The following is a 25009-nucleotide window of genomic DNA, read 5'->3' as shown; positions in this document are numbered from 1 at the left end:
GACCCCAGGGCACTATGTTGGTTAAAGTGCCGTTTTCTACCTCTGATTTAGAGATATGTGAAAAGAAAGCTAAAAACTACCGAAATGACCCTGAGAGTGTGACTAGGCATTTTCGGTTCATTATAAGGCAGCACAACCCTGACTGGGAAGACATGCAGCTGCTACTGGATCACTTAACTGAGACCAAAAAACAGCTGGTTTTAAAAACAGCACAAAATTTGGCTGAGGATCACTATAGGGCTACTGGGGGGGACTATAAGGAGTTCCTCCCCTTACATGATGACCCGAAATGGGATCCCAATCGGTCTGCACATGTGGAAAGATTAAGAGCATACCGGGAGTGGATTGCAAAGGGAATGGAGAGGGCTATCCCTAAAACAATAAACTGGGCAACACTCTATGAAATTAAACAAGGTCCATCCGAGTCCCCATCAGAGTTCCTGGATCGGCTGAGAGACACAATGCGCTGTAACACTTCCTTAGACCCGAGTTCAGAGGCAGGGATACAACATCTGGTATCTCTGTTCCTAGGGCAAGCCACAGGGGATATTAGGAGAAAACTTCAGAAGGTACCTCCTCCTGGGGGAAGGAACTTAGAGACGCTATTGGAGGAGGCATGGAGGGTATTTCGGAATAGGGAAGAGGACTACAAGAAAGGGCACAAGAAAATCTTGGCTGTAATAAAAGAAGGGGAGCAAAGGAGATCGGAGCGACCGCTGCTTAACAGAAATCAATGTGCTGTATGCAAAAAGTTCGGACATTGGAAGAACAAGTGTCCAGAGAAATGGGGAAACACAGGAAAAAGGGGAAACCGCCAAAAGCGGCAGACATTAGCTAATTTAGAAGAACAATGACGGGGACCCGGGGAATCTACCCTAGCGGATCCGCTGGTTACAATAAAGCTAGGGAAAGAACAAAAAGAAGTAGAATTTTTAGTGGATACTGGAGCAACATATTCAGTTTTGAACATGAATTTAGTACCCCTGGAGAAAGATTATATCATGGTGGTGGGAGCCACTGGCCAAAGTGAAAAGGCATACTTTTGCAAACCTTTGAAATATGAATTGGGAAAGCAGTTAGGCATACACAAGTTTCTGTATATGCCGAACTCCCCAAAAGCGCTCCTGGGGAGAGACTTATTAGAACAATTAGGAGCAACCATTAACTTTAACCATGGAGAGATTACTCTGGAGGTAAACAACCAAGAACTTATACAAATCATGAGCTTATCTCTAACTAGTGTCCCCACAGAAGGAGAAATTAGGAAGGGAATTATCGATCAAGTGTATCCCGGAGTATGGGCCACTGATACCCCTGGGAGGGCGAAGAATGCTCCACCTGTAGAGGTAAACCTTAAAGAAGGACAACAACCGGTAAGAATTAAACAATATCCTTTAAAGAAGGAGGATTGGGAAGGGATCCAGCCAGTTATAGACAAGTTTTTGCAAATAGGATTATTAAGAGAGTGTGAATCTAATTTTAATACTCCCATATTACCTGTCTGGAAACCCGACGGGTCATACAGGATAGTTCAGGATCTAAGAGCAATAAATAAAATAATGGAAGATCTCTACCCAGTGGTAGCAAACCCTTACACCTTGTTAACAAAGCTAACTCCTGAACTAATCTGGTTTACTGTTTTAGACCTCAAGGATGCCTTCTTTTGTGTCTCCTCGAAGCCAGTCAGAAAAGATTTGCATTTGAATGGGAAAATCCTGAGTGGACGTAAAACTCAGTTAACTTGGACAGTGCTGCCACAAGGATTTAAAAACAGCCCCACTATATTTGGCAGCCAACTAGCCAAAGACCTTGAACTATGGGAAGCCCCAACTCCACCTGAAGAGGGAAAGCTGCTGCAATATGTAGATGACATCCTAATTGCCACTAAGACGAAAGAGGCCTGTGTAACCTGGATGGTAAGCCTTTTAAATTTTCTGGGACTTCAGGGCTACCGGGTATCTAAAAAGAAGGCCCAAGTAGTGCAGCGTGAAGTGATCTATTTGGGCTACGAAATCAGTGCTGGGAAAAGGACCTTAGGACAAGCTCGGAAAGAGGCAATTTGTCAGACTCCGAGACCACAAACAGTGAAAGAATTGCGAACATTCCTGGGAATGACTGGTTGGTGCAGGCTATGGATCTATAACTATGGATTACTTGTTAAACCACTATATGCACTAACTGTCACTGAACAGAAGAACCTCCAGTGGAATAAAGAGGCCATACGGACCTTTGACTCACTAAAGAAGGCCCTGATGTCAGCTCCGGCTTTAGGACTCCCAGATGTAAGTAAGCCATTCTTTCTCTTTTCACACGAGAAACAGGGAATTGCATTGGGAATATTGGCACAAGACTTAGGCCCATACCATCGGGCAGTTGCCTATTTCTCCAAACAACTGGATACAACCTCTAAGGGTTGGCCCGGATGCCTACGAGCGGTTGCAGCAGTAATCCTAAATGTACAGGAAGCACGAAAATTCACATTAGGCCAGAAAATGACTGTATTAGTATCTCATACAGTGTCAGCAGTATTGGAAATTAAAGGAGGGCATTGGCTCTCACCCCAAAGATTCCTAAAATATCAGGCTGAACTGGTAGAACAAGATGATGTGGAGATTGTAGTGACTAACATTATCAACCCAACTTCTTTCCTTAGTGGAGACACAGGAGAACCGGTGCAACATGACTGCCTGGAGACCATCGAGGCAACATATTCAAGTTGCATAGACTTGAAGGACAGCCCTATGGAAGATGCAGAGAACTGGTTTACAGACGGGAGCAGTTATGTCCTGAGCGGTAAAAGATATGCTGTGTACGCTGTTACTACCACCCAAGAGATACTGGAATCAGAACCACTGCCTGTGAGTACATCTGCACAAAAGGCGGAGATAATCGCTCTGACCCGTGCTTTAGAATTAGCCCAAGGCAAAACTGTGAACATTTATACGGACTCAAAATATGCCTTTGGGGTAGTTCATGCTCATGGAGCAATCTAGAAGGAAAGAGGACTGCTAAATTCACAAGGGAAACACATTAAACATGGGAAGGAAATTCTGAGGCTACTGGAAGCTGTCCAACTTCCAGAAAAGTGGCAATCATGCATATTAAGGCACACCAAAAGGTGAATTCCGACTTGGAAAGAGGAAATGAACTGGCGGACAGAGAGGCAAAACAAGCAGCCAAAAGAGAGGTAAAAATGGAGGGTGCTTTAGTCCCTGATGGACAGACTATTTTAGAAGGTAAGCCTATTTACACAAAAGAAGACAAAAAGCTTATTGCAGATCTGGAAGGATCATATAATGAAGAAGGTTGGGCTGTCACTCCCCAAGAAAAGATAGTAATTCCCTCTTATTTGACCAGACACCTGGTAAGGGAAGAGCACAGGAAAGGACACTGGGGGGCAGAGGCCCTATACCGATATTTAGTTAGGAATATTAGAGCCAGAAATTTGTATACCATAGTAAGGCAAGTGACTCAACAGTGTGACCTTTGCCTCCAGACTAATCCTAAGAATACCCCTAATCTAGAAATAGGCCAGATTGGAAAAGGAAATGGACCAGGACAACAACGGCAAATTGATTTTTCAGAACTTCCAAGAAAAGGGGGGTATCGATACCTATTGGTATTAACAGATACCTTTTCAGGTTGGCCAGAGGCATTCCCCACCAGAACGATTAAAGCCAGAGAAGTGACAAAAGTATTAATGCAAGAAATAATTCCACGTTTTGGGGTTCCAGCGACCATATCCTCAGACAGGGGGTTGCACTTTGTTTCCAAAGTAGTCCAGCAAGTCAGTTACTATCTGGGCATAGATTGGCAGCTTCACACCCCATATCGTCCCCAATCCAGTGGCCAAGTAGAGAAAATGAATCATTTGATTAAACAGCAAATAGTAAAACTCGGTCAGGAATCAAACCTGACCTGGCCCCAAGCTCTCCCATTGGCACTCTTGCGCATATGAGCAAAACTGAGTGCCAAAGAAGGGTTGAGTCCTTTTGAGATGTTATATGGCAGACCTTACGCAGTGCAAAAGGGAATATCAATGCAAATTGGAGAGGAAATTATGACTTCATACATGATAGCATTAAGCAAACAACAAAATTGGGAAACATGTATTCGGAACTCGGGGTAGACGGTTAGACGGACCGGTACACGATATACAGCCTGGAGACTATGTGTATGTTAAGTCTCTTGCAGAAAAAACATTGGAACCACAATGGGAGGGGCCGTTCCAGGTGCTGCTTACGACCTTTACTGCAGTGAAAATTAAAGAACACACATCATGGATACATCATACTAGGATCAAGAAGGCTCCTAAACAACGCTGGGAGGTGACAGAAACTGGACCATTAAAACTCAGATTCAAACAAGAACTTTTGGATTAAGATCTCAAAATGATCAACCGTGAGTTGGAACTGTTAATATGTTTTAGGATTATCCTTCTTGCCTGTGCCCAGGAACCCAAAGATTGGCCTTGGAATCACGCCCAGAAAAATCATGCCATGATGGTGAAGGATGTGGACTTAAGAACAAAACTAGCCATGGTGGTTGTTAACAACAATAAGGTATACCAAGGGGACCAGTGGAGAAGGGACGATAAGGATGAAATCGACCAATTAGAAGGAAATACGGGGGATGAAATAACAGTGGGTTGTCAAGTATATCATGAGGACGGTCTAGTTCCAGTGTTAGAAGACACTATGATAGGTGTGAGAATGATAGGGTCCCCATATAAATTTGGAGAATCGTGCAAAGGGAAATCAATGTGTTGGTTTAACTTTACCTTAACCAAGACAACTTTTGTAACATGCTTAGGACAAGGGTCAAGGGGACAGGAATTGTTCTACAGGGTCAGAATTGACCCCATGCAGTCTTCTGCAACCACTCTGCCACCTGTCACGTCTGTAAGAGTTACGAAAGCAATTGCTGGGCAAGTGCTAAAGTCAAAACCAAGAATCTTTAAAATAGGTCCACATGTGATCCGGAAAACTGGCCAGCAAGTCCTATTGTTTAATCCCCAGTGGTCACTAAAACAGGTGGAAGTGCATTTGCAGGTGAATCTGACAGACATACAACCAAAGTGCCTTCCATATCTGGAAACAACTCAAAGGGGATGGGCTGCCTGGCTAAAGGCTCAGGCTGTTCAAAGACAAAAAAGGGATGTGACAGGAATTTTAGGGACAGGATTGGGGGTATTGAATAGTGTAGATTCAGAAGTAATAATGAACAAATTGGCTACAGCAACTCAAGAACTGGATCAGTTAAAACGGCCTCTAAAATCATCCTTATTAGCCCTAGGGACTCACCAATGGCTAACATCAAAACTTCTCCCTGATTGGGAGAGAGTTAACATCAAAGACCATTCCTTAGTGGTAGAAGGGATGGAGGCTCTACAGAAAGACACATCCTTGGCTCTTAGTTGTATACAAGCACAAATGTGGATACAATTGATTATTTCCAATATTCTGAGAGAAGGGGAGGAAGGAATCCTCCCTAAGGAAATTCGGAAGGTAGTTTGGGATAAAGCACTTGATCAAGAAAGAGAATTGCAATCCTGGTGGAAATTGGTAAATTTCACATATGATGATAAGAATGATAAAATAATCGCCTTCGTCCTGACCATATCAAGGGCTACACAGTATAAAATCTACCCTATTACTGCCATAGGATTGTATCATAAGGGAGTAATAATCAATCCGGTAGGACATAAAGGGTGGGTGTGGCAACAAGGGGATAAATGGCAGACTATTGACACAGATCTGTGCACTAACATGGGACATCAGGGATATGTCTGCGAAGGAAACTCCATAGAGGCTCAAGATATGTGCCTGGACACCCACCAGAAAGAGTGCAACTTTGAAGTTCAACCCTCTCCTAACCACAGTACAGTTCTAATATACATAGGAGGGGGGTGCATATGTTTACGCACTTCTTGTAAGAGCTTTATAGTCGATGGTGATGAAATGGAAATAGGAAACCACTCCAATCGTTGTGTATGTAATTTCACAAAAATCAAAGGTTGTGACTTTAACTATGTCAGCCCTGTTCTGAGCTCCCAAGTAACAGAAACGAAATATACTCTGTATCGAAGAATAGGTTCTACCCCCATAGGAATGAATATGGAGAGAGCGGAGATGCTACAGCACGAGGACTTACTTTCCATTCTAGAAGAAGTAAAACAAAAAGGGAAGGAGATGCTAATAGTAGTAAGACATGATATGGAGCAAATTCACGAGATTTTGACGAAAGTACGAAAGGGAGAACATCATTGGTGGGACACCCTCCTTGGATGGTCACCAACGGCAACCGGAATTTTTAACGCAATCCTTCACCCAGTAGTAGTTCTTTTGATATCTGTAGTAATTTTGTTAATTCTTACTGTAGCTATATATCTATGGAACTGGAGACTTATAAAACACCTGCAAATTATGTATGAAGCTTTATACCATAATCCGAGTTTTAAAAGACTGGGGTAGATTCTACTAACACTGAATTAGTTATAGGAGACTAATTTGGCTTGGCCTCTATCTCTCCATATAGCTCTTTTACGAATACGAACCAAGCCAAAAGCGAGATTAAGACACAAATGAGGTCAGATGCTTTATAACCTTAGAAACTTTATTCTCTATAACAATTAATCAAAGCGATAGGACAGAGAGGAAAAAGAAGGAAAAAGTCGGAATCCCTAAGCAAGAACACGATAGAAGCGCAACTAATTACCGCCACCACGACCAGGGATCCAGCGATGTTCTGGCGGCGCGATGACGCTCCACGTTCCTGGCTCCAAGTTGGTTCCCCTCTACTAAGGAGTACGCAGTCTGTCCTTTTATAGTCCCCGTCCTCACGATCTGTCCGCCCATTTCCACGGGGCTCGTTGTTCTATGTGCCGCCCCATGGTCCTCCATACGCGCATGCCCAGGTGTCCATGGTGGTCGTGCTGGTGAGGGGCCGATCTGCGGCGTCTTCAGCCTCGCCTCGCCGTGGTTTCCCCTCCACCTGGCTCGTGCGCAGGTGCAGCTCGGTGGGTGCTGGTAAGGCTGCTGCTGTTTTTCGCCTTTGGCGGATGTCGTGGTTTTGCCAGGGACTATTTGTCGCCTCCTAAATGTACTCCTCCACAACAACACGATGCTGTAGCCAGGAAGTGGTATTCATGGAGGCAGCAATGCTGAGACAAACCAGAAGTCTCTACACCACTCCATGGCTCAACATTGCTGCTGTCGTGGTGGTGTGAAAGATAACAGTACAGAAAGAGAAAAGCTAGGAAAAGTGCAATACTGTAACTAACAAGTATATATTTTTAACATTATTCTTAACTACTACAAAACATTTTAGTTTAACAAGTATATATATTTTTTTAACAATATTTTTAACACTATTTTTAACAATAAACATTTTTAACATTTTTATCTAACAAACATATATTTTTAACAATATTTAAACATTTTTATCTAACAAATATAACATGTTTAAAACTAATCAACTTTACAAAGCCTAAGCATTTTATAAACTCATTCCTGCAGGTCCTACACAAACCTCCCATAATCTCCATGTCCCCCACATTCCTGTAGGCCCCACCCAAACCACCCATATTCCCCACCCCCACCCATTTCTGTAGGTCCTACAAAAAACCCCACATATACCCCACTCCTACACATTCCTGTAGGTCCTCCCCAAACCCCCCCATCCCACCACACCTCGAGGATGACCCAGGTGGAGACGGTGACAAGGAGGGGCAGGATCTAGTAGGGGTCATCTCCTGTGGTTGGGGTTTTTTTTACAGTAGAGAACGACGTCACGGCCGGCAGTGGCCTCACACTCCTCTGCCACTTCTCCCTTGCGAGTGTCGCCCTCCCTGGTGACATCACAGCCGTGCTGGGGCTCTGCGGAGGGAGGGCTTTGCCCTGGGGGTGGGAGGGGTGGGCACCGATGACGTCACGCACCAATGATGTCATGTGACATCACGTGACACACACTCCACCCCGATGCTGCAGGGGCCCCTCTGGGCCTGGAGACCCCCCCTGGGGCTGGACCCCACACCCCAAACCCTCGCCATCACCAGCACCCAAGTGAGGGGGAGAAGGAAGGTTCGGGGGGAGATTGGGGGGGGCTAGGGGGTAGACTGGGGGCGCCACGGGGCAGGACAGGGATCTTGGGAGGGCACATTGGAGGTCTGGGGGCGCACATTGAGGATCTGGGGGGTCCACGGGGCAGGACAGGGGCTCTGAGAGGCTGGGGGAGCAGACTGGGTGTCTAGGAGGGGGGGTTCGGGGGGGGCAGATTGGGAGGGCTGGGGGGTACACTGGGGGTTCTGGGGAGCACAACGGGGCTGGGTGGGGGCTCGAGGGAGGGGCTGTGGGACAGACACCCCCTATAACCCCCCTTCTCCTCCCCCTCCCAGGAAGCCTCCCCACCCCCAAAGCCACCATGGGGTGAACAGAGCTCCCGTGGGTCTGACCCCCCCTGCTGTGGGTCTGGATTTCCCTCCCCCCCCCCCCCCCCAAGCTGTGGGTGTGGAGGGGGAGGAGCGGCTGGAGGATTTGGGGCTGGGGGCTACACCCCCGTGGGGCTGGTGCAAAACTTCCTCCAGCTCCTGCACTTCCGCGTGGGGCTGCCCTGGTGGACCCACGGCCCTCGGTAAGGGGAGGGGGGGGAATCTATGGGGTCGGGGGGGGTGTCTCTGTGGGGTGAGGGGGTCTCTGTGGATCCGTGAAACGTCCCTGTGGAGGTCTGGGGGGGGGGATTTGTGGCGGCTGCCTCGGGGCAGGTGCGGGGGGGGCTCCCTGGGGGCTGCCCCTGACCCCCCCACCGCCCCCCCGGGGACGCCGGACCCCGCTTGGCCCCGCTGCCGGTCCGTGGGCAGCGCGAGGCCGCCCGCCCGCACCCCCCCACCTCCAGCGGCCGCGCCAACGCCCGGTGACCGCCGGGGAGGACGGGGAAGGGAAAGGCGAGGGCACGGAGGACTCCAACCCCCCCGACCGCCGGGTTCACACCCCCCGGGCGGGGCGAGGGCGCGACGCGGGCGTGACGCCACCCCCGAGGTCCCCCCCACCCAGGTGCCCGCCTACCCGCCGCATCGGAGCCCGCACGAGCGGCCGGATCCGCCACCGCCATCACGGTGGCCCTGAGGGGAGCGGGGAGGAGGGGAGGTGGCTCCGTGAAGGGGCGGGGCCGGGGACGCGGCTGTCCGCCATGGGCAGTGTGGGCATTGCCAGAGAGGGGGCGGAGCCAGCGGGGCGCATGCGCAGGACGCGGAGGAGCGGGCCGGGGCGACGCCGCGGCCGCCATGGCGGGTGAGGGCAGCCCGTTCGGGGGCGGGGCCGGCGCTTTCCTCCCTCGGCCGCCGCCACCGAGATCGGGGCAGGCGCTTCCTCCTCCCCTTCTCCTCCCCGCCGGGCCCTGAGGTAGGCAGGGGCTTCCCGCTGGGCGCCCCCCCGCGCTTGGGCGGCCGTCTCCGAGTTCTCCCCGGTACCCCCGGACCCTCGCGCATCCCCGTTTCCCCCCGCCCGGGGACCCCCTGGCAGGGCACTTGGTAGCGGGGGACGGGACCCCGCTGACAGGGTCGGGAGAGGGTCCCCCGCCCACTGAGATCCCCTCCCCGGGGGGTTTGGGGGGGCAGGACCCCTCGGGGACCCCAGGTGAGGGGTGCGCCCCCATTAGTGCCACCGCTGCCCCGTTAACTCGTTATTTTCTGTACACCCCCCCACCAAAATTTCCCTTTTTCTCCTCGTTTCTCCCCCCTCACGTGATAGCGGAAGAGGCCGAGCCCAGCGCCTGCGTCCCGGCGGCGGGGGTCCCCCAGAGATCCTGAGGGCTCCCCCCACACCGCAGGGTCCTCCCAGGGGTGCCCCCCCATCGCGGCCCGCTCCGAGGGGACACCACCCGACCCAGGGGGGGCCCCCAAACCCGGGGGGCAGTGAGGGGCCCCCCCGCCCGATCTCGGGGCGCTGCGTGCGGCACTGGAGGCGGCTCTGACCCGGGACCCCGGGGAGGCGACGGCGGCCGAGCCGAGCCCGATTTTGGGGGTCCCCCGGCCCCCCAAAGACAACTGTTGGCACCTGGACGGGGCCCAGCTGCTGGTGGACTCATACTGGTCCGTACTGGCGTGAAGTGGGAGCGGCCCCTTTTCCCGCCCCCAGGGGTTGCTGGTGGCCGACTCGATGCCAATAACGGATGGGGACGGCCGCAGGTACGGGGGGGGGGGGGGGGAGGGCTCTATAGGGGTGGGTGGATGTAGAGGGGCTATAGGGAGCTCTGTAGGGGCTGGGGGGGCTGGAGGTGCTCTATGGGGCATCTGTAGGGGTGGGGAGGCTTTAGCGGGGTGCTGATAGGGCTCTAGGGGCTGTAGAAGGGCTGGACGGCCTGGGGTGGGGGCTCCTGGGGTCACGTGTGGGTCTGTGGGGCCCCTATAGAGTCCCTGTAGATCCTGAGAGTGTCCCCCTGCCCCTTCCCTCCTCCAGGCGGAAACCCCCCACCCAGCCCCCATGGGCGGACCCCAGGGTACAGCCCCCCCAAACCCCCCTCATCCCCTGTGGCGGATTATGGGGATCTATAGGGTCCCTCACCCTCTTTGTATTTTCCTCCCCAGCGCTATAGGGGCCCTCCCCGTGACTCTGGGGCTGCCCCCCAATACCAGCAGCGAGGTGAGGGCTGCACCTGCACCTTCCTGAACCCCGGCCCCAGCGTCCCCTGCGGGGTCTGCGAGTGCCCCGCCTTGCCGGACGGCCCCCCAGCCCCCAGGCCAGTTTTGAATTTGAAATGTCTGAAATGTCTGAAACTTTAAATTTCCAAATTTTGGAAACCTCCAACCTGTAAATTTGAATTTTCTGAATGTTAAACTTGAAATGTGTGGGGTTTGGGATGTTGGCATTTTGAATTTGAAAGTGCCAAATTTTGAAATGTTTGCATTTTGAATTTGAGGTGTGTGGAATTTGAAATGTCTGAATTTTAAATTTGAAATTTCCAAAAGTTGAAATTTGAATTTCCAAATTTCAGAAATTGAACTTTAAATCCGCTCTGTGTTCTATTTAATTATACAGGCAACTTCAATTTAATCCCAATTGTATGCATGAAATTAATTTCAAGTAGTTTTAAAAGTCTAAAAATCTGAACAAGTTTTACTTCCATTGTATAATAAATTTAAGGAAGGTAAAATAATCTCTTTAAATGAAAAATATTTTTTCTTCCTTTGGAACAGGAGAACTTCTCCAGGGAGCTGTGACCGGGCTGTTTTACAAGGTTACTGGTCCCTTGGAGTGTATTTAGGAAACTGTGATTAAACGGCCTGAGCACAGCCTGTCCCAGGAGAAGCCACTGCAGTGAAATGGGAGCTGATCGGAAAATAAGCCCCCGGGGAGCCTGGTGCGGGGGGGACATCAGGGACACCCCTTTGTGCCCTGTGCTTAGAGCAGGGGAGCCTGCTGGGACGGCACTTACCTCCCAGGGACTGCGCAGAGTGGGAGCAGAGGCGGGGTCCCTGCTGACTCCTCCCAGCTCTGACAGGCTGCAGAAAATAAGTAAATAACATTTAAAAAAATAATAATTGTTTAAAAAATCACGAGTAGCACAGAAGAGGGTCTGCTTCAGAAACAAATGGCTCTGTAGGTGAAACGATGGATCAGATCAGGTTTCTAATTAATTCTCGAGTTCTCTGTCCTCTGCCTGACAGGGGTTTACTGAGGATCTCTCTGTAGTGGGCAGCTCCGCAGGGGACACCCAGCGGGCGTGGGGGGACACAGCAGCCAGACAGACCAGACCTACTGCTTGTTCCTGCTGTCAGTCAGGAAACCTTAAGGAGGGTGAAAGTTCCTGCTGTGATAGCAGAAGCCGAGCGGGATGAAGGGGCTTGAGAGAGATTGTTAGAGCTGTCTCTCCCATGCCGTAACTCCGTCGCAAGAAAAGCTTTCCCAGCTCTTGCCGCTCTGCTCTGGCTGCTCTGTCGGGGATCTCTCTGTGCCTGGCAGCAGCGGCTGTGTTGCCCCAGGCAACCCCAGGGACTCCCCACCCCGCTCAGCCCCACGGAGCCCCGCTGTGAGGTCACAGCTGCCACTGTGAGGTCACAGCTGGTGCCCACCAAGCCCCGTGGTGCGTGGGCAGGAGCCCACAGATGCTGTGCGGCTGCTGCCCCGAGCAGGTCACACTGCTGAGGCAGAGGGTGCAGAGCAGAGCGGGTACCCCCACGGAAATGTCAAGGAGAAGGGCACCCCCAAGGAGATGCCGAGGGGCCCCCACAGGCTCCCTGGAGAGCGAGGGCAGCGTGCCTGAGCCCCAGCCCACGGGGGAGGTGGCAGGGAGCACTAGGTAAGAAGTGGGCTGCTGCTGCCCAGGGTGTCAGGTCAGGGGGCAGCAGGGTCGCAGCCCAACATGAGCTTTGCTCAAGACTTGGCTCGTGGACAGACACAGGACTCCCTCTTTTTCAGGCAAAAGATGGCCTTGCAGAAGAAGAGGTTTCTGCAAGTCGTCCTGCTGCTCGCAGTGGCTCTTGGTGAGTTTGCATGAGCGAACATGCTGGGTGCCAGCTTTCTGCTGGCCAGCTTCCCTTCTTGGCCAGTGTGTGTGTGTAAACTCCCCTGGCCCAAGTGCTTTCTGAGTATGTCCGTGACTGGGACTTGCTTTTGGACTACCAGTAAGACTGGGAGTCTCCAGCCATGCTGCTGCTTGGCCACTGGTGCAAATGGCTTGCTCAGTCTGCAAGCCTGCAAGAGAAGGGTGTAGGTATTTCCAAACCCGAACTGGGGGCTCCCGGAGGGGCCGTGCAGGGGACTGGTGGAGAGGTGCCTCTCCTAGCCCGTGCAGCCTGGTCTCGGTGCCCCAGGAAACAGGGAGCAGCTCTGGGGCACTGAGCACACCTGAAGAGCACGGCTGTGCAGTCCCCTCAAGCCTGGGAGGGTGGTAACCCCACGTTACCCCACCAGCTGCCCCAGCCCCAAGGCAACAGGGAGGAGACGAGGAGACTGCAGGCATTGCCAGCAACCCCAGGCAAATAACTGTCTCTTTGTGATGTGAATTGCAGCTGGTGGTTACTGCTGGACCTTGCTGCCAGTGTGGAGCACATGCGCCAGGAGACTGGTGGAGGTCAGTGACTGGTAGGACAGGAACCTCCTGCAAGGGAGCGTTGCTGACAGTGCTGGATAAATAGCAGCCTCTCCCGCTTCCCTGCAGGGTGACCCAAAGAAGCGGCAGCGTTTGCCAGCTCTTCCTGGGGAAGCCTCTCCTGGGAAGCCCCGGCAGCTCTGGTAGTGGATACTGTAACGGAGTGTTCTTCCCTTTCAGGAGCTGACACGTGTGTCTTTAGTGCACCTGGAGACCCTGCGGTAAGAGACGTGTCCTGAGCTGCAATTGGGTCTGTGCGGAAGCATCGGCCGCCCTCGGGCTCCCTGCACGCCTTTTCCCAACGGCCGGGCGTCTGTACCTCCCTCCTGCCTTTGCACATGTGCCTGTCCTCTGTGCTGAGCTCAGACGCTCCCCCCACGGGGTGGGCCACTCTGACAAGAACGGCTTTTCTCTTCCTGCAGCAATCTGCCGGCTTTGTGGTTCGGGGAATCCCCAGACTTGGAGCTTCTGCAGGAGGTGGCTCAGCTGAGGCACATGATGAGCAGCAGGCAGAAGGTGACCCTGCATTTTGGGGAAGGAGGGCTGGCTAGGCAGAATGCCAGAGAAAGCACTCCCTGTGGGGGTTGTTGGGCTCAGACTGCTGGCCACAAGAAGCCAGCCTTTGCCAGGGGCTGGCTGGGAGAGCTGCTGTGCTGCACAGGCCTTCTCCGGGCCCATGTTAACCGGGCGCTTCTGGCGGCGGAGGCACCCGACAGCCTTCCCTTGGCATGCCGGGGCCTCTGGCTGCTCTGGCCGGGCCCTGGAGGCAGTGGTGAGACCCAGGCATGCTCATGGGGTCAGCCAGCGCTGGCAGGGCCTGAGCCCATCTCCCAGCTGACTTGGAGAGTGGGGAGGGTGGGGATGGGAGGGTGGGGACCCTCATTAACCCACCTCGGGGCCGTAGCCATGGCCACAGATACTGTTCCTCAGGCCTCGTGGCTCACACCAGCAGCAGAGCGTCTCGGCTCTGTGGACAAGGCTGGCCCTGTGTTTCCAACACTGACCCTTCACCTCCGTGGGTGCCAGCAGCCATGCTGCTCTGCCCACTGACGTGGTCCTTTCCTGTGTTCATTCACCAGGCAGTGTCCAAGATGGCCTTAGAAGTCGCCAGGATGTCTGACTGGGCCCTGGGAAGCTCTGGTATGGACACAAGCAGCCCCGTCTCCTTGCCCTGCGCTTTCCTGCAGCGCTCCTTATCCAGGCACTGCTCCCCAAAGTGGGGCAGCTGAAATGCTCCCTGGGGTCCCAGAGCCAGGCTGTGGCAGAGCAGCTCTCTCGGGCTCCCTCCCAGTCCTGCCCTTGGCCCCTGCGCGGGTGCCTCTGGTGCTGCCCCCACACACGTTGCTGCGCTGATGGAGGGGCTCTTCCTCCGGCTGCATCCGCGAAGGGAACGGCTGGGTCACCCTTTGCTGCCCACACAGCGAGCCCTCAGCTTTGCTCTGCTGTCGTTGCCCCGGCGCCTGCTGCCCCCCAGCACCCTCAGACCTTCTCCTCGTGGCGCCGTGGCAGCCGCAGTCGCCAGGCACAGGGATGCTGTCCCTGCCCCATGCAGCCGGGCACCCCCATGGCCTGGGGATGAGAACAGCACTGACAGACGTGGAGCTGCTCGGCGGCACCAGAAATAGTGTCTGAGCACCAGGTGCTCCTGGTCTGGGGCCTCTTGCAGTTACCTGCTCTCCCTCCCTTGCAGGTGCCGCCATCGATGTGCAGAGAAGTTCAGAGACCTTCACATGCAGAGAGAATTGGCGCTGCAGCATAGTGGAGTGGCTCTTTCGGACCAAACCTGGTGCTATTTTGGAGGTACTGTAGCAGAACTCACCAGTGCTGGTTTCCTTCCTTCTGTGAAGCTGGGACCGACCTCGGGGCTCTCCCCTCGGTCCAGGGCAGTGCCGCTCCAGCCCACAGTGCTGATCAGGTTCCTGAAACCAAAGCTCGGACACAGGGCTGGGCCTGCTGGAGATGAACGGTTCCCCTCAGGAGGGGAACAGGGCTGAACTGAGCGGAACTGCTGCCCCTTGCCCACAGGCCTCTGTCCCAGCTGAGTGAAAGACTTTCTCCCTGGTGACCTCCTTTCCACGTTTGTCCCTAACGGTGCCTTTTCAGGGGTGGGGGGCAGGAGGTAGGGGGGTGCCCTGCAGAGCCGCTGGGCAGAGAGGTGTTTCTGTATGGCCCTGACTAGGGTGGTTTCATAACCCAGTGTTCTCTTTTCCATAACACTGAGAGCCCCCTCTGTCAGGCAGCAAAGGCGGCCTCCTGCTTCTGTCCGCTCCTCACAGGCGCCTCATTTCTGAGCTGCAACAGCCACCCTAGACACACTGGTCCCGTGCTCCAAGTGGCACGAGCTGTGTTGTCCCCAACGCACTCTCATCCCTCACTGCTCTCTCGTTCTGGCTGCAGCCGGATATGTCCCCAGGGAACTGCTGGCCTCTCCAAGGGGACCAGGGCCAGGTGGTCATCAGGCTGCCAGCACGAGTCCGTCTGACTGCTGTCACCGTGCAGCACATCTACAAAGAGGTGTCTCCGTCTGGGACCGTCATCAGCGCCCCCAGAGACGTCGCTGTCTTTGTAAGTCTCTGCCGGGCGGGTCTGGTGGGGTCTGGCCCTGGGGGAAAGCCGTGACAGGGACTTGCCTGCTGCCTTTTGTGCATTCCCTGGGGTTTGTGTCCTGCTCTCTGCTGAGCACCGTGCTGCCCTGGGGGGATGCTTCAAGGGCTCCAGAGGTTTCATCCCTCTCAGGACGTATTCTGGCCAAAGGTCTCCAGGTTCTTGACCCTGAGGAGACTGAGCTCTGCCCCGGGCAGTGTCAGACAGCTGCTGGAGCCCGGGCGACGCTGGTACCTGCCCGGGCTGAGCCAGCGCGCATGTCCCCTCTGTGGGGCCGAGTCTGAACTGCTCTCCTTGTGCTTTGGCCCCAAGGGACTGGACGTGGATGGAGAGGAGGAAGTGCTGCTCCTGACCTTCACCTATGACGTGACCAAAGAGGCCATTCAGACCTTCCCTCTGAAGGTACGCTCCACGTGCGGGGGAGGATGCTGGGGAGGAAACCAGGCTTGGCTGGGAGCCCATGGCAGGGGGGTGTGAACGCATCCTCCCTGGGTACAGGGCCCTGGGCCCCAGCCCAGAGAGCCCTGGCAGGGCTGAGGAGCAGGCGGTGGTTCCAGCAAGGGAGAGCAAGGGCAGCATCACGCACAGTGACTCCACTCGTGGGAGCACGAGTCCTGAGAGAGCCCTGGCTGCAGGCAGTGCCCTCAGCAGGGCCAGCTGCGCACACGGCCCCTCCACCGAATGGCGCCTGTATGCCCTGGAGAAACGGGGATGGCCGGTGGCCAGAGCTGCCGGGCAGCACCGCTGCTGCATCCCATGGCCCGCTGGCAGCTGGACAGGGCCCTCTCCTCGCAGCAGAGCGGCCCCTTCTCTGCGGGGCTCCCCCTGCCAGGAGGAAGGCGGGCAGAGCGGGCAGCGGGGCCTCAGGGGGCTGCACACCAGCTGCCCCACGCACAGGAGCCCCTCCCTGGCCTCTCTGTTGGCGCAGAGCAAGGGGCAGGGGGAAGGGGGACGCAGCCCCAGCCGGGCCGGCACGCAGAGGAGGCCAGGAGCCTTCCCCCGTCCTGTGCCCCGGCCTCCCCAGCACCCCCGATGGCAACAGCTGCTCCCACCTGCCTCTGGGAGCTGGTTCCTGAGCAGGAGCAGGGCTGGCAGGGAGGGACTGACTGCACTGTCGCTCTTAACACCTCTTCTTCCCCTTCCCTCTTGTCTTCACAGACCGCACCGTTTCCCAGAGCTTTTTCATATGTCAAATTCCTTGTGAAGAGCAACTGGGGCAACCCTCAGTACACCTGCATTTACCGACTGCGGGTGCATGGGCTGAGGGCGAGCGCAGGAACCAGCTGAGCCCTGTCCTGCTCGGGGCCAGGCTGGAATTCCCTCTCCGTGGCTGAGAAGAGCACGCCTGAGGGCAGGGCTGGGTTGGAGCGTTCCACATCGGGTCACATCACGCTCCATGTCCAGGCGGATGCTGCTCCCCCGTGCCCAGTTGCAGTTCCCGGGTCGTGGCGGATTCTCTGGTGCGGTCAAGTTGCTGCTGGGACGGGCCTGGACCGGCCACCGCTCGGTGACCACCTTCACTTGTTCTGGACTTGCTGTCGTTACTGTTGGTTCTGTTAGGTTGAATAAAAAAATTTACTAATACTGTGAATTTCTTCTTTTGTCCCTCTCCTATTTCACCGGGCTGGGGGGGTGGAAGTAAACGACTAGCCATGTGGCGATTGGCCGCTGGCTTGAGTTCAAACCACAACACACCAGAGAAGAACAAGAAGGACCAAAATAAGAGGGGAGAAATAAATAAAAGCTGTGGCTGTTCAGCTCAGCGTGGATTTGTCTCCAAAGGGGGGGGCACAAGAAGAGCCCTGGGGGGAGGGTGCCTGGTGACATGGCCCCTGCCCAGCCTGCCGGCAGGGCTGGGGACACCAGCAGCCCTGGGGACAGCTCCTGGGGGCTCCCAGGGCTGGGGCGGGGAGCTCCTCGCGTGCCTTGGCCAGACCAGGGCTGGGGAGCGCACGGAGCCCTGTGGCCCAGCACCTGCCCAGCAGCCGGGCCCTGCCTTTGGGGGGGAACCCGTCATTTCCATCAAGTGGGAGTGGGGAGCCCCTTCCCCACCCCGTGAGCATCCCGGGAGCTGTTTGTGCCCGGGGGCACACACAGACACAGACTGTGACCTGCTGCCAGGCCCCCCTTGCTCAAAGCCTTGAAATAACTAATAGAGAGCGAGTGCACAGATCGTGCCAGTGCACACATCTCATTTCCCGCTGTAATAAAACTTCCTCAGCATCTCATTCCTTCTCTTCCTCCCTGGAAGAGGAGGGTACAGTGGGGGCCCAGTGCTGGGGGGGCGACTGGACGGGCAAAGCCCGCGCCGGGTGTGTCTGGGCACCTGTGCCGGGGCTGCCCGTGCCGCCGGGCGCTGCCTGGTCGCAGGCTCCTCCCTGGCTTTCCCACCACGTTTTGTCCCCATCGTGTGCAGGAGGGGAAGGACAGAGCAGCTGGTGTCCATCCGGCAGCAAGCAGCCCAGGTCAGACCCCGCTCCTGGAGGCAGTAGCTCAGGAGAGGCACAAGGCAATTTCCCGCCTCAGCCCCGGGAGCTGCTGCTGCGCACGCAGAGAAGGCCCAGAGCCGGGACGCGAGCCCCTGCCTGAGCCCTGTGCCGGCACACCCAGGCAGCAGGACAGCGAGGGTGAGCCAGGCTGGGCCAGCGGTGGCTACAGCAGGAGCTGCTCGGTTGCCAAGGCTACAGCCAGGCCGGTGCCTTCCCAGACGTGGTGGTGAGGCCCAGGGAAGGGGCCAACAGGCTCCTCCTGGAGAGCTGCAGGGCCATAGGACGTGAGGTAGCTCACCAGCTGCCCCCCCTTGAAGTTTATTAAAACGTGACACCCCCAGCGCTGCTCCCTGGTGTCTGCGGGAGACGCAGTCACTCTGGCTCCCCACAGGCAGCACCAGGCGCACGGGCTGGGACCTGCAGTCCTGTTCCGCGTGCTGGTCCCGCAGCTTGCTCGCTTTACTCATCCCAGTTCCTCCAGTAGCTGCACCCGGGGCACACCTACTGGTCCGGTCCCAGCGGCTGGAGCTGAGACCCTCACTGTCACCTGTGCCCTGTGCTGACGCCAGACCTAACCCGCTCCCATCGCTGGCACGACAGACGGGATCTGACCCCGACCCGTCCTGACTTGGTCACCTCACCCAGCGCTGGGTGCAGGTGTTGGCTCTCAGGCGAGGTGGGATCCACCTGCAGTGGATCCATCCCGGCAACTGCCGGTGAGATAGGGAATTTAAACAATTTTAGTGAGATGGCGCAGGACTGAGGAGCTTGCGCCAAGATGAGGGGCTATGCGCGAAGACATACCAGGGGCTGACACTGTTGCTAAGATATCATCTTCTGGCTCAAACAGAAGCTTCCTATTGTCCTTGAAGTAGTACAAATCAGCAATAGATCACGTCAAATCCTAGCACAAACTGGCCTTGCGGTTTAGCTAGGAGCCAGGGAACAACTGAGGCTGCGCAGAAGGACACGGTAAAAAGTTCATCAGCGAGGAAGAGGAGATACTTCATCTGTACCACCCTCGCCCAGGAATTTGCAACCACCAAAGGAGCTCAACGCGCAGACGCAAGAGGAGGAGACCTAATTACCATGAGAAGCGAGGGGAGGCGGGGAAATATTCTGTTTATGTATAAGCATTCTATGAATATGCATTATTTTGTAATATATAAGCAGGACGAGAGCTGCAAGGGGTGCACATGCTTGCTGAGGAGTGATCCCCTATGCGCCCGGCGCTGAATAAACATACCTACTTTACAACTGCACAGTTGTGGAGTTAGTTTTTTCCGCAAGTCACCGGCACCACCCCCCGCGGTGGGGGTGGGGTTTTTTTTTTTTTTGTATTTTGGGTTTTTTTGTGGTTTTAGGGTTTTGTGTTGTATTTTTCATGGTTTTGGTGATTTGGGGTTTTTGGTGGTTTCGGGTTTTTTGTGTTTTCTTTTTAGGTGGTTTTGGGGGTTTGGGTGGTTTTTGCTGGTTTGGGGTTTTTTGCTGGTTTTGGGGCTTTTATTTTATTTTTGGCTTGCATTTTTTAATTTTAAATTTTTTCATTATTTTGTTATTCTTTATTGCTGTCCCCCCAAGCCCCCCCGGCAGCCACGCGACCTCTGCCCTGGCAGGTGCCTCCAGCCCAGGCCCGGCTCTGCCCTTCTGCTCCCTGCGCAGGGAGGGGTCACTGCTTGTTTTGGGCTCAGAACCGTGGGTTTTGGGAGCCGGACGGACTGACCCGTGGCTGCAGCCCCTGGGGCTCTAGAAACCCGTGGGCTTTTGGGGGGAAAAAACTACTTGGGTTTGTTTCAAAGCAGAGTTGTTCAGTATTTGCCAAAACCCCTTTTTATAAATGGGAGAGGAGAATCTCTTGGAAATTCTGGGGGCGCTGGAAGCGTAGAGTTTGAAAAAAAACTATTAGAAGGGACATAAAAATCCATAAATCCCCAATGCTGAAGGTCTCCGTGAGTCGTAAAGTGCCAAAACCCCTTTTTCGATGAAAGCTGTGAGACCTGCAGTGGAGGCGGGGAACCCCCCGTGTTTTGGTGTGAGAAAATCTATTTTTGTGCTGTATTTTCTCTCTGCGGGGCGGGGGAGCTGCTGGGTTTTGGTGTGAACAGGCTGTTCCTGGCGCCTCTCGTCCCCCGGCAGCCGCCGGGTTTTTCCTTATTAAAGGAGCTGTTTGGGCAAACGCTGGTTTGGGTTTTTCTGGGGGCTCAGCACCGCTCAGTCCGTCGCCACGCCGAGGGGGGACTTGGAAGAACCGGGTTTAGCTGGGCTTGACCCCCCGTCTCCCCCCCAGCCCCGTTACTTGACTGCCAAAGGCTCTTGATGGGCAGAAATTCTCTCTTTTTGACCCAAATGTGTGTGTTTCTCCAGAAGCAGCCCCAGGGCCCAGGTCCCCGTGCACCCCGATAATACCCTGCGCCTAGTCCCCAGGCAACCCCTGTACCCCAACGCACTGTGCACCCCAGTACCTGTGCACCCCAACACACTGTGCCTCCCTTCCCCTGCACTACGGTTCACTGCGCCCCCGGGTAACCTCTACACCCCACTCCCTGGACACCACAGATTCTGCTGCACCCCAGCCCCCTGCACCCCGATACACCCCCCCCTCCCTGTGCATGCCCATCTTTGTGTACCCCAATACACCAGCACCCCGCTTCCCATACCTGCTGATGCACTTCGCCCCTGCCCCGGATCCCTGTGCACCCCCGCCCCGTGTACCCCGATACAGCTCACACTGTTTTCTGTGCTCCCGCCACCCCACACACCCCAGCCCCTGCACCCTGTTCCCAGGCGCACCCCAGGCCCTGGCAGGGGGGGGTCGGCCCTGGACCCTCCCGGTGGGAAGGGGCATGGTTCTGGGGGGTGGGGGGGCTGCGCCTCGCGCATGCCTGGCCCCTCCTGTCTAATACCGGCGGGATGGGACTGACAGACAGACACCGCCATGACCTCCGAGGGGGAGCCCGCCCCCCCCTTCCCCTCTGGCACCACTGCACAGAGGATGTGCCCAGTGAGTGGGGGGGGGCACCTGGGAGGGGTCTCCCCTTTCCCGACAATTATACCAGGCACTGGGGGGTCCCCCCATCCTGGGTATCAGGGGGTCCCCCCTCCCGAGCATCACACTGGGGGGGGATTTCTGCAGCCAAAACCTCCGCAGAGGCCAACAAGCTCTGGGACAGCTCTGCGGTGGGTGGCTGTGGCAGGGGTGGGGGCACCTATGGGCGCTCCTGGATGCCTGTAATGGGGTTTCTTTTCCTTCCCTCCACACCCTCAAAAAATAAACTTAAAAAATCTCTGCAGCTTGGCTTCAAGCAATGGAAGAGCCACGGAACAGTGCGGCCCTGGGAGCACCGGTTGGAGATGGTCGGTGATAAAGACAAATAAAACTCTTTCCCTGTGACTTCGGGAATCTGTGTCCCTGTAGCTACATCCCACCCCGCTTCTGGAAATACGTTTTCTTTCAAAATCATAATTGAATATATGTTCATGAAATGCCCCGAAGACTGGTATATCAAAACAAAGCAATGTATATTAAAGAGGAAATAGGCACAGAAATATTTTTAAAATCGGGAAATTTTATTTTAAAATATTCTTTGCTTTTCTTCTTTCCTTATTTATTCTTTTGTTTTTATTGACATTTTATAAACTTTTCTATCATACTCAGGCCTGCAACATAAAAGACAGATATTTCTATGTCTTGCAGAGTGATAAAGACAAATAAAATACACTTGTAAGGGAATGGGCTTCACTCCAGTTTGGCCTTTATTATCACCTCCACCCCCCTCAGTGAACGGCAACCGGCACCAGTCCCGGCTCCTCCTTATACCGGGATTCTAAACCATCCCATCATTTAAACTGGATATGAGGGGGAGGGGAGATCACTGGGCCTGCTGGCAATAAGCTCAAGGGAAGCGAGCCGTTGTTCTTGTGGGGGACTTGAACCTCCCAGATATCTGCTGGGAACACATGGTTGGACTGGATGATCTTACAGGTCTTTTCCATCCTCGATGATTTCTGTGATTCTGCGTGATTCTGTGCCAAGGCTTGAAGGGTGGTGGGTGGGGAGGGCTCTCCCCGTGCCGTTCCATTGGAGAGAAGGGATCGATGTTTAGGAGTCATGGAAGCACCTGAGAAGGGTCTGGTAGGGAATGGGGCCCACGCTCACAAAAGGGGGTTGGATTCATGAGCTCATCTCAAGTGCATCTGTACCAACGCACGCAGTGTGAGCAGCAGCCAGGGGAGCTTGAGGCCGTGCTGCAGCACGAGAACTCTGACACAGCAGCTGCCACAGAAACGTGGTGGGACGCCTCACACGGCTGGAGTGTGGCAATCGATGGCTGCAAGCTCTTCAGGAGGGACAGACAGAGCAGGAGTGTCAGTGGGGTGGTCTGTGAGTCAGAGGATGCTGGGAGAGCTCAGAAATCAAGTACAGTGATAGCAGGGTTGGGAGTGTGGGGGTTAGGTTAAGGGCCAATAACGCAGATCTTGCTGTGGGAGTCTGCTACAGACCCCCCAACCAAAGCGGTGAGGTGGGTGAAGCTTTCTATAAACAGCTGGGAGAAATCTCACGGTCACTTGCTGTTGTTCTTGTGGGGGACTTGAACCCAAGAGGTTAAAGGAGGTTGGAAAAGCCCCTTGGGATCATCGAGTCCAACCCTCAGCCCGACTCTACAAAGTTCTCCCTACCCCACATCCCCCCCCAGCTCATCCCAACGGCCCTTAAACACCCCCAGGGATGGGGACTCCCCCCTCCCTGGGCAGCCTGTTCCACTCTCTGACCACTCTTGCTGGGAAACATTTTTCCCTCATGTCCAGTCTGAGCCTCCCCTGTCACAGTTTCCAGCCGTTCCCTCTTGTCCTGTCCCTGATCCCCTGTGGGCAGAGCCCAGCCCCAGCCTCTCTGCAATGTCCTGTCAGGAGCTGCAGAGAGGGATGAGGGCTCCCCTCAGCCTCCTCCTCCTCACACTGAACACTCCCAGCTCCTTCACTGGCTCCTCACAGGATTTACTCTCCAGCCCTTCCCCAGCCTCGTTGCCCTCCTCTGCCCTCGCTCCAGCCCCTCGAGATCTCTCTGGTATTGATGTCACTGAAAACTGGGATAAAAACTTATTGACCCCAATGTGATGTAGATAAGCAGACACTTCTTTATTGACGGCCGGACGTGTAGGGGAAGGTTCTCACCAACAACACGTGCCAGGCACCAGAATCATGCACCTTATATAGAACTTTTCCAAGAAATCATTAACATATTCTCCTCCTATTTCCGATTCTGCGCAGTAGAGGTTAGAAATGTCTAGAAATGGGTCTGGGGTGTAATGTGAGTAGGTGGTCCGTGAGTCGGTGGTCACGATCTCCCCCTGCCGGAATTACCTTTTGCTCAAGGACACAGTTTTCTTGGCAGGTACTTGCAAGCTGTTACGGTTACTGCCCTCAGTTCCCATTAATCCTGGACCTTGACAACTACTTGCATTCTTCTAGTCCTATGTATGTGTTATAAATCAGATTACAAATCACCTTGTGTTTTGTTACCTAGGTTCTAACCGTTCCTACTAAACAGTTATGACCAATCCCTTCGGCCTTGGTACGGGGCTGTACAGGGGATTTTAGAGTAGCAGTTGGTTGCTAGATTCAAAATACAATAAATGTAAAATGATTTTTACTAAAATATCTCTTAATTCTATACTTATATTAAAATCAAACACAATTTAATTTCTGTTGATAATAAAATCAGTAACATTGAGGTGCCCAGACCTGGACACAACCCTCCAGGTGTGGCCTCACCAGTGCAGAGGGGGACTGTCACCTCCCTACTTCTGCTGGTCACACTATTACTAATCCAAGCCAGGATGCCGTTGGCTTTCTTGGCCACCCGGGCACACTGCTGGCTCATGTTCAGCTGCTTGTCAATGAGAACCCCCTGATCCTTCTCCTCCAGACACCTCCAGCCACCCCTCCCTGAGCCTGTAGTGGTTGTGGCCCAAGGGCAGGACCTGGCACTTGGCCTTGTTGAAGCTCATCCCATTGACATTGGCCACCGATCCGATCTGTAATAAACTATTGTAACCAATTTGCTAAATTAAGCAAGGTAGGTACTGTAATAAACTGTTGTAACTAATTTGTTAGGTTGGGTAGGGGGGGGTATGATACACTTGAATGATCTGTAAATGTTAAACCATCAAAATGTAAAGTGTGCCATTGGGTTAGAACAAGTAACAGTGACTCGTAACTGCTGTTTGAAGAAAAGCACCCCAAAAAGATGAGATCATGAGGCTTTTAAAAGATCCAATAGGAGAAAAGCGCACCAGGAGACCAAGGCTTCGAGACTTTCAAAAGACCCAACAGGAGGAGGACACGCACCCCAGCAACCCAAATGATCCAATGGAAAAGAGCAGGACAATCATCTGACGGGAGGGGATTGGTTAAAGGCGATGGCACAAGAGTATAAAAACCGCTGCTTTTGGAACTCGGGGTGCGTGTGGCAGAGCTGTGGCTCTCCACGCACCCAGCGCTGCTTTGCCTATTGCTTCCCACCCTAAGTCGATTGAACCCAAATAAAACAATATATATTTTTATAAAAATTGGCTTTGTCTGATTATAACAAATCTACCCCAGTCTCTCTGCAGAGCCTCCCTGTCCTCATGCAGATCGACACTCCCGCTTCACTTGGTGCCATCTGCGAACTCACCAATGATCCACTCTGTGTACTTATCAAGATCATCCGTGAAGATGTTGAACAGAAACGGTCCCAACACCGAGCCCGGAGGTCACCACTTGTGACCGGCCGCCAGCTGGATTTAGCTCCACTGACTACCCCTCCCTGGGACCGGCCATCCAGCCAG

The 25009-nt window shown here is 54.2% G+C and overlaps 1 protein-coding gene across 1 annotated transcript; it reads left to right on the top strand.

Moving 5' to 3' along the window:
* Positions 1–9186: 9186 nt before the first annotated feature.
* LOC141969410 (sperm-associated antigen 4 protein-like) lies at positions 9187–16977 on the top strand. The gene is made up of 9 exons (XM_074925140.1): positions 9187–9287; positions 10583–10637; positions 12414–12478; positions 13509–13602; positions 14166–14226; positions 14777–14886; positions 15484–15651; positions 16003–16092; positions 16849–16977. Exons 1-9 carry the CDS (start codon positions 9187–9189, stop codon positions 16975–16977), a joined length of 873 nt encoding a protein of 290 aa, XP_074781241.1.
* Positions 16978–25009: the final 8032 nt, after the last annotated feature.

This window comes from Athene noctua, chromosome 22, assembly GCF_965140245.1.
Source record: "Athene noctua chromosome 22, bAthNoc1.hap1.1, whole genome shotgun sequence".
NCBI classification, from domain to species: Eukaryota; Metazoa; Chordata; class Aves; order Strigiformes; family Strigidae; genus Athene; species Athene noctua.
Note: the sequence above shows the minus strand (reverse complement) of the source record. Positions and strands in the feature narration are given on the sequence as shown.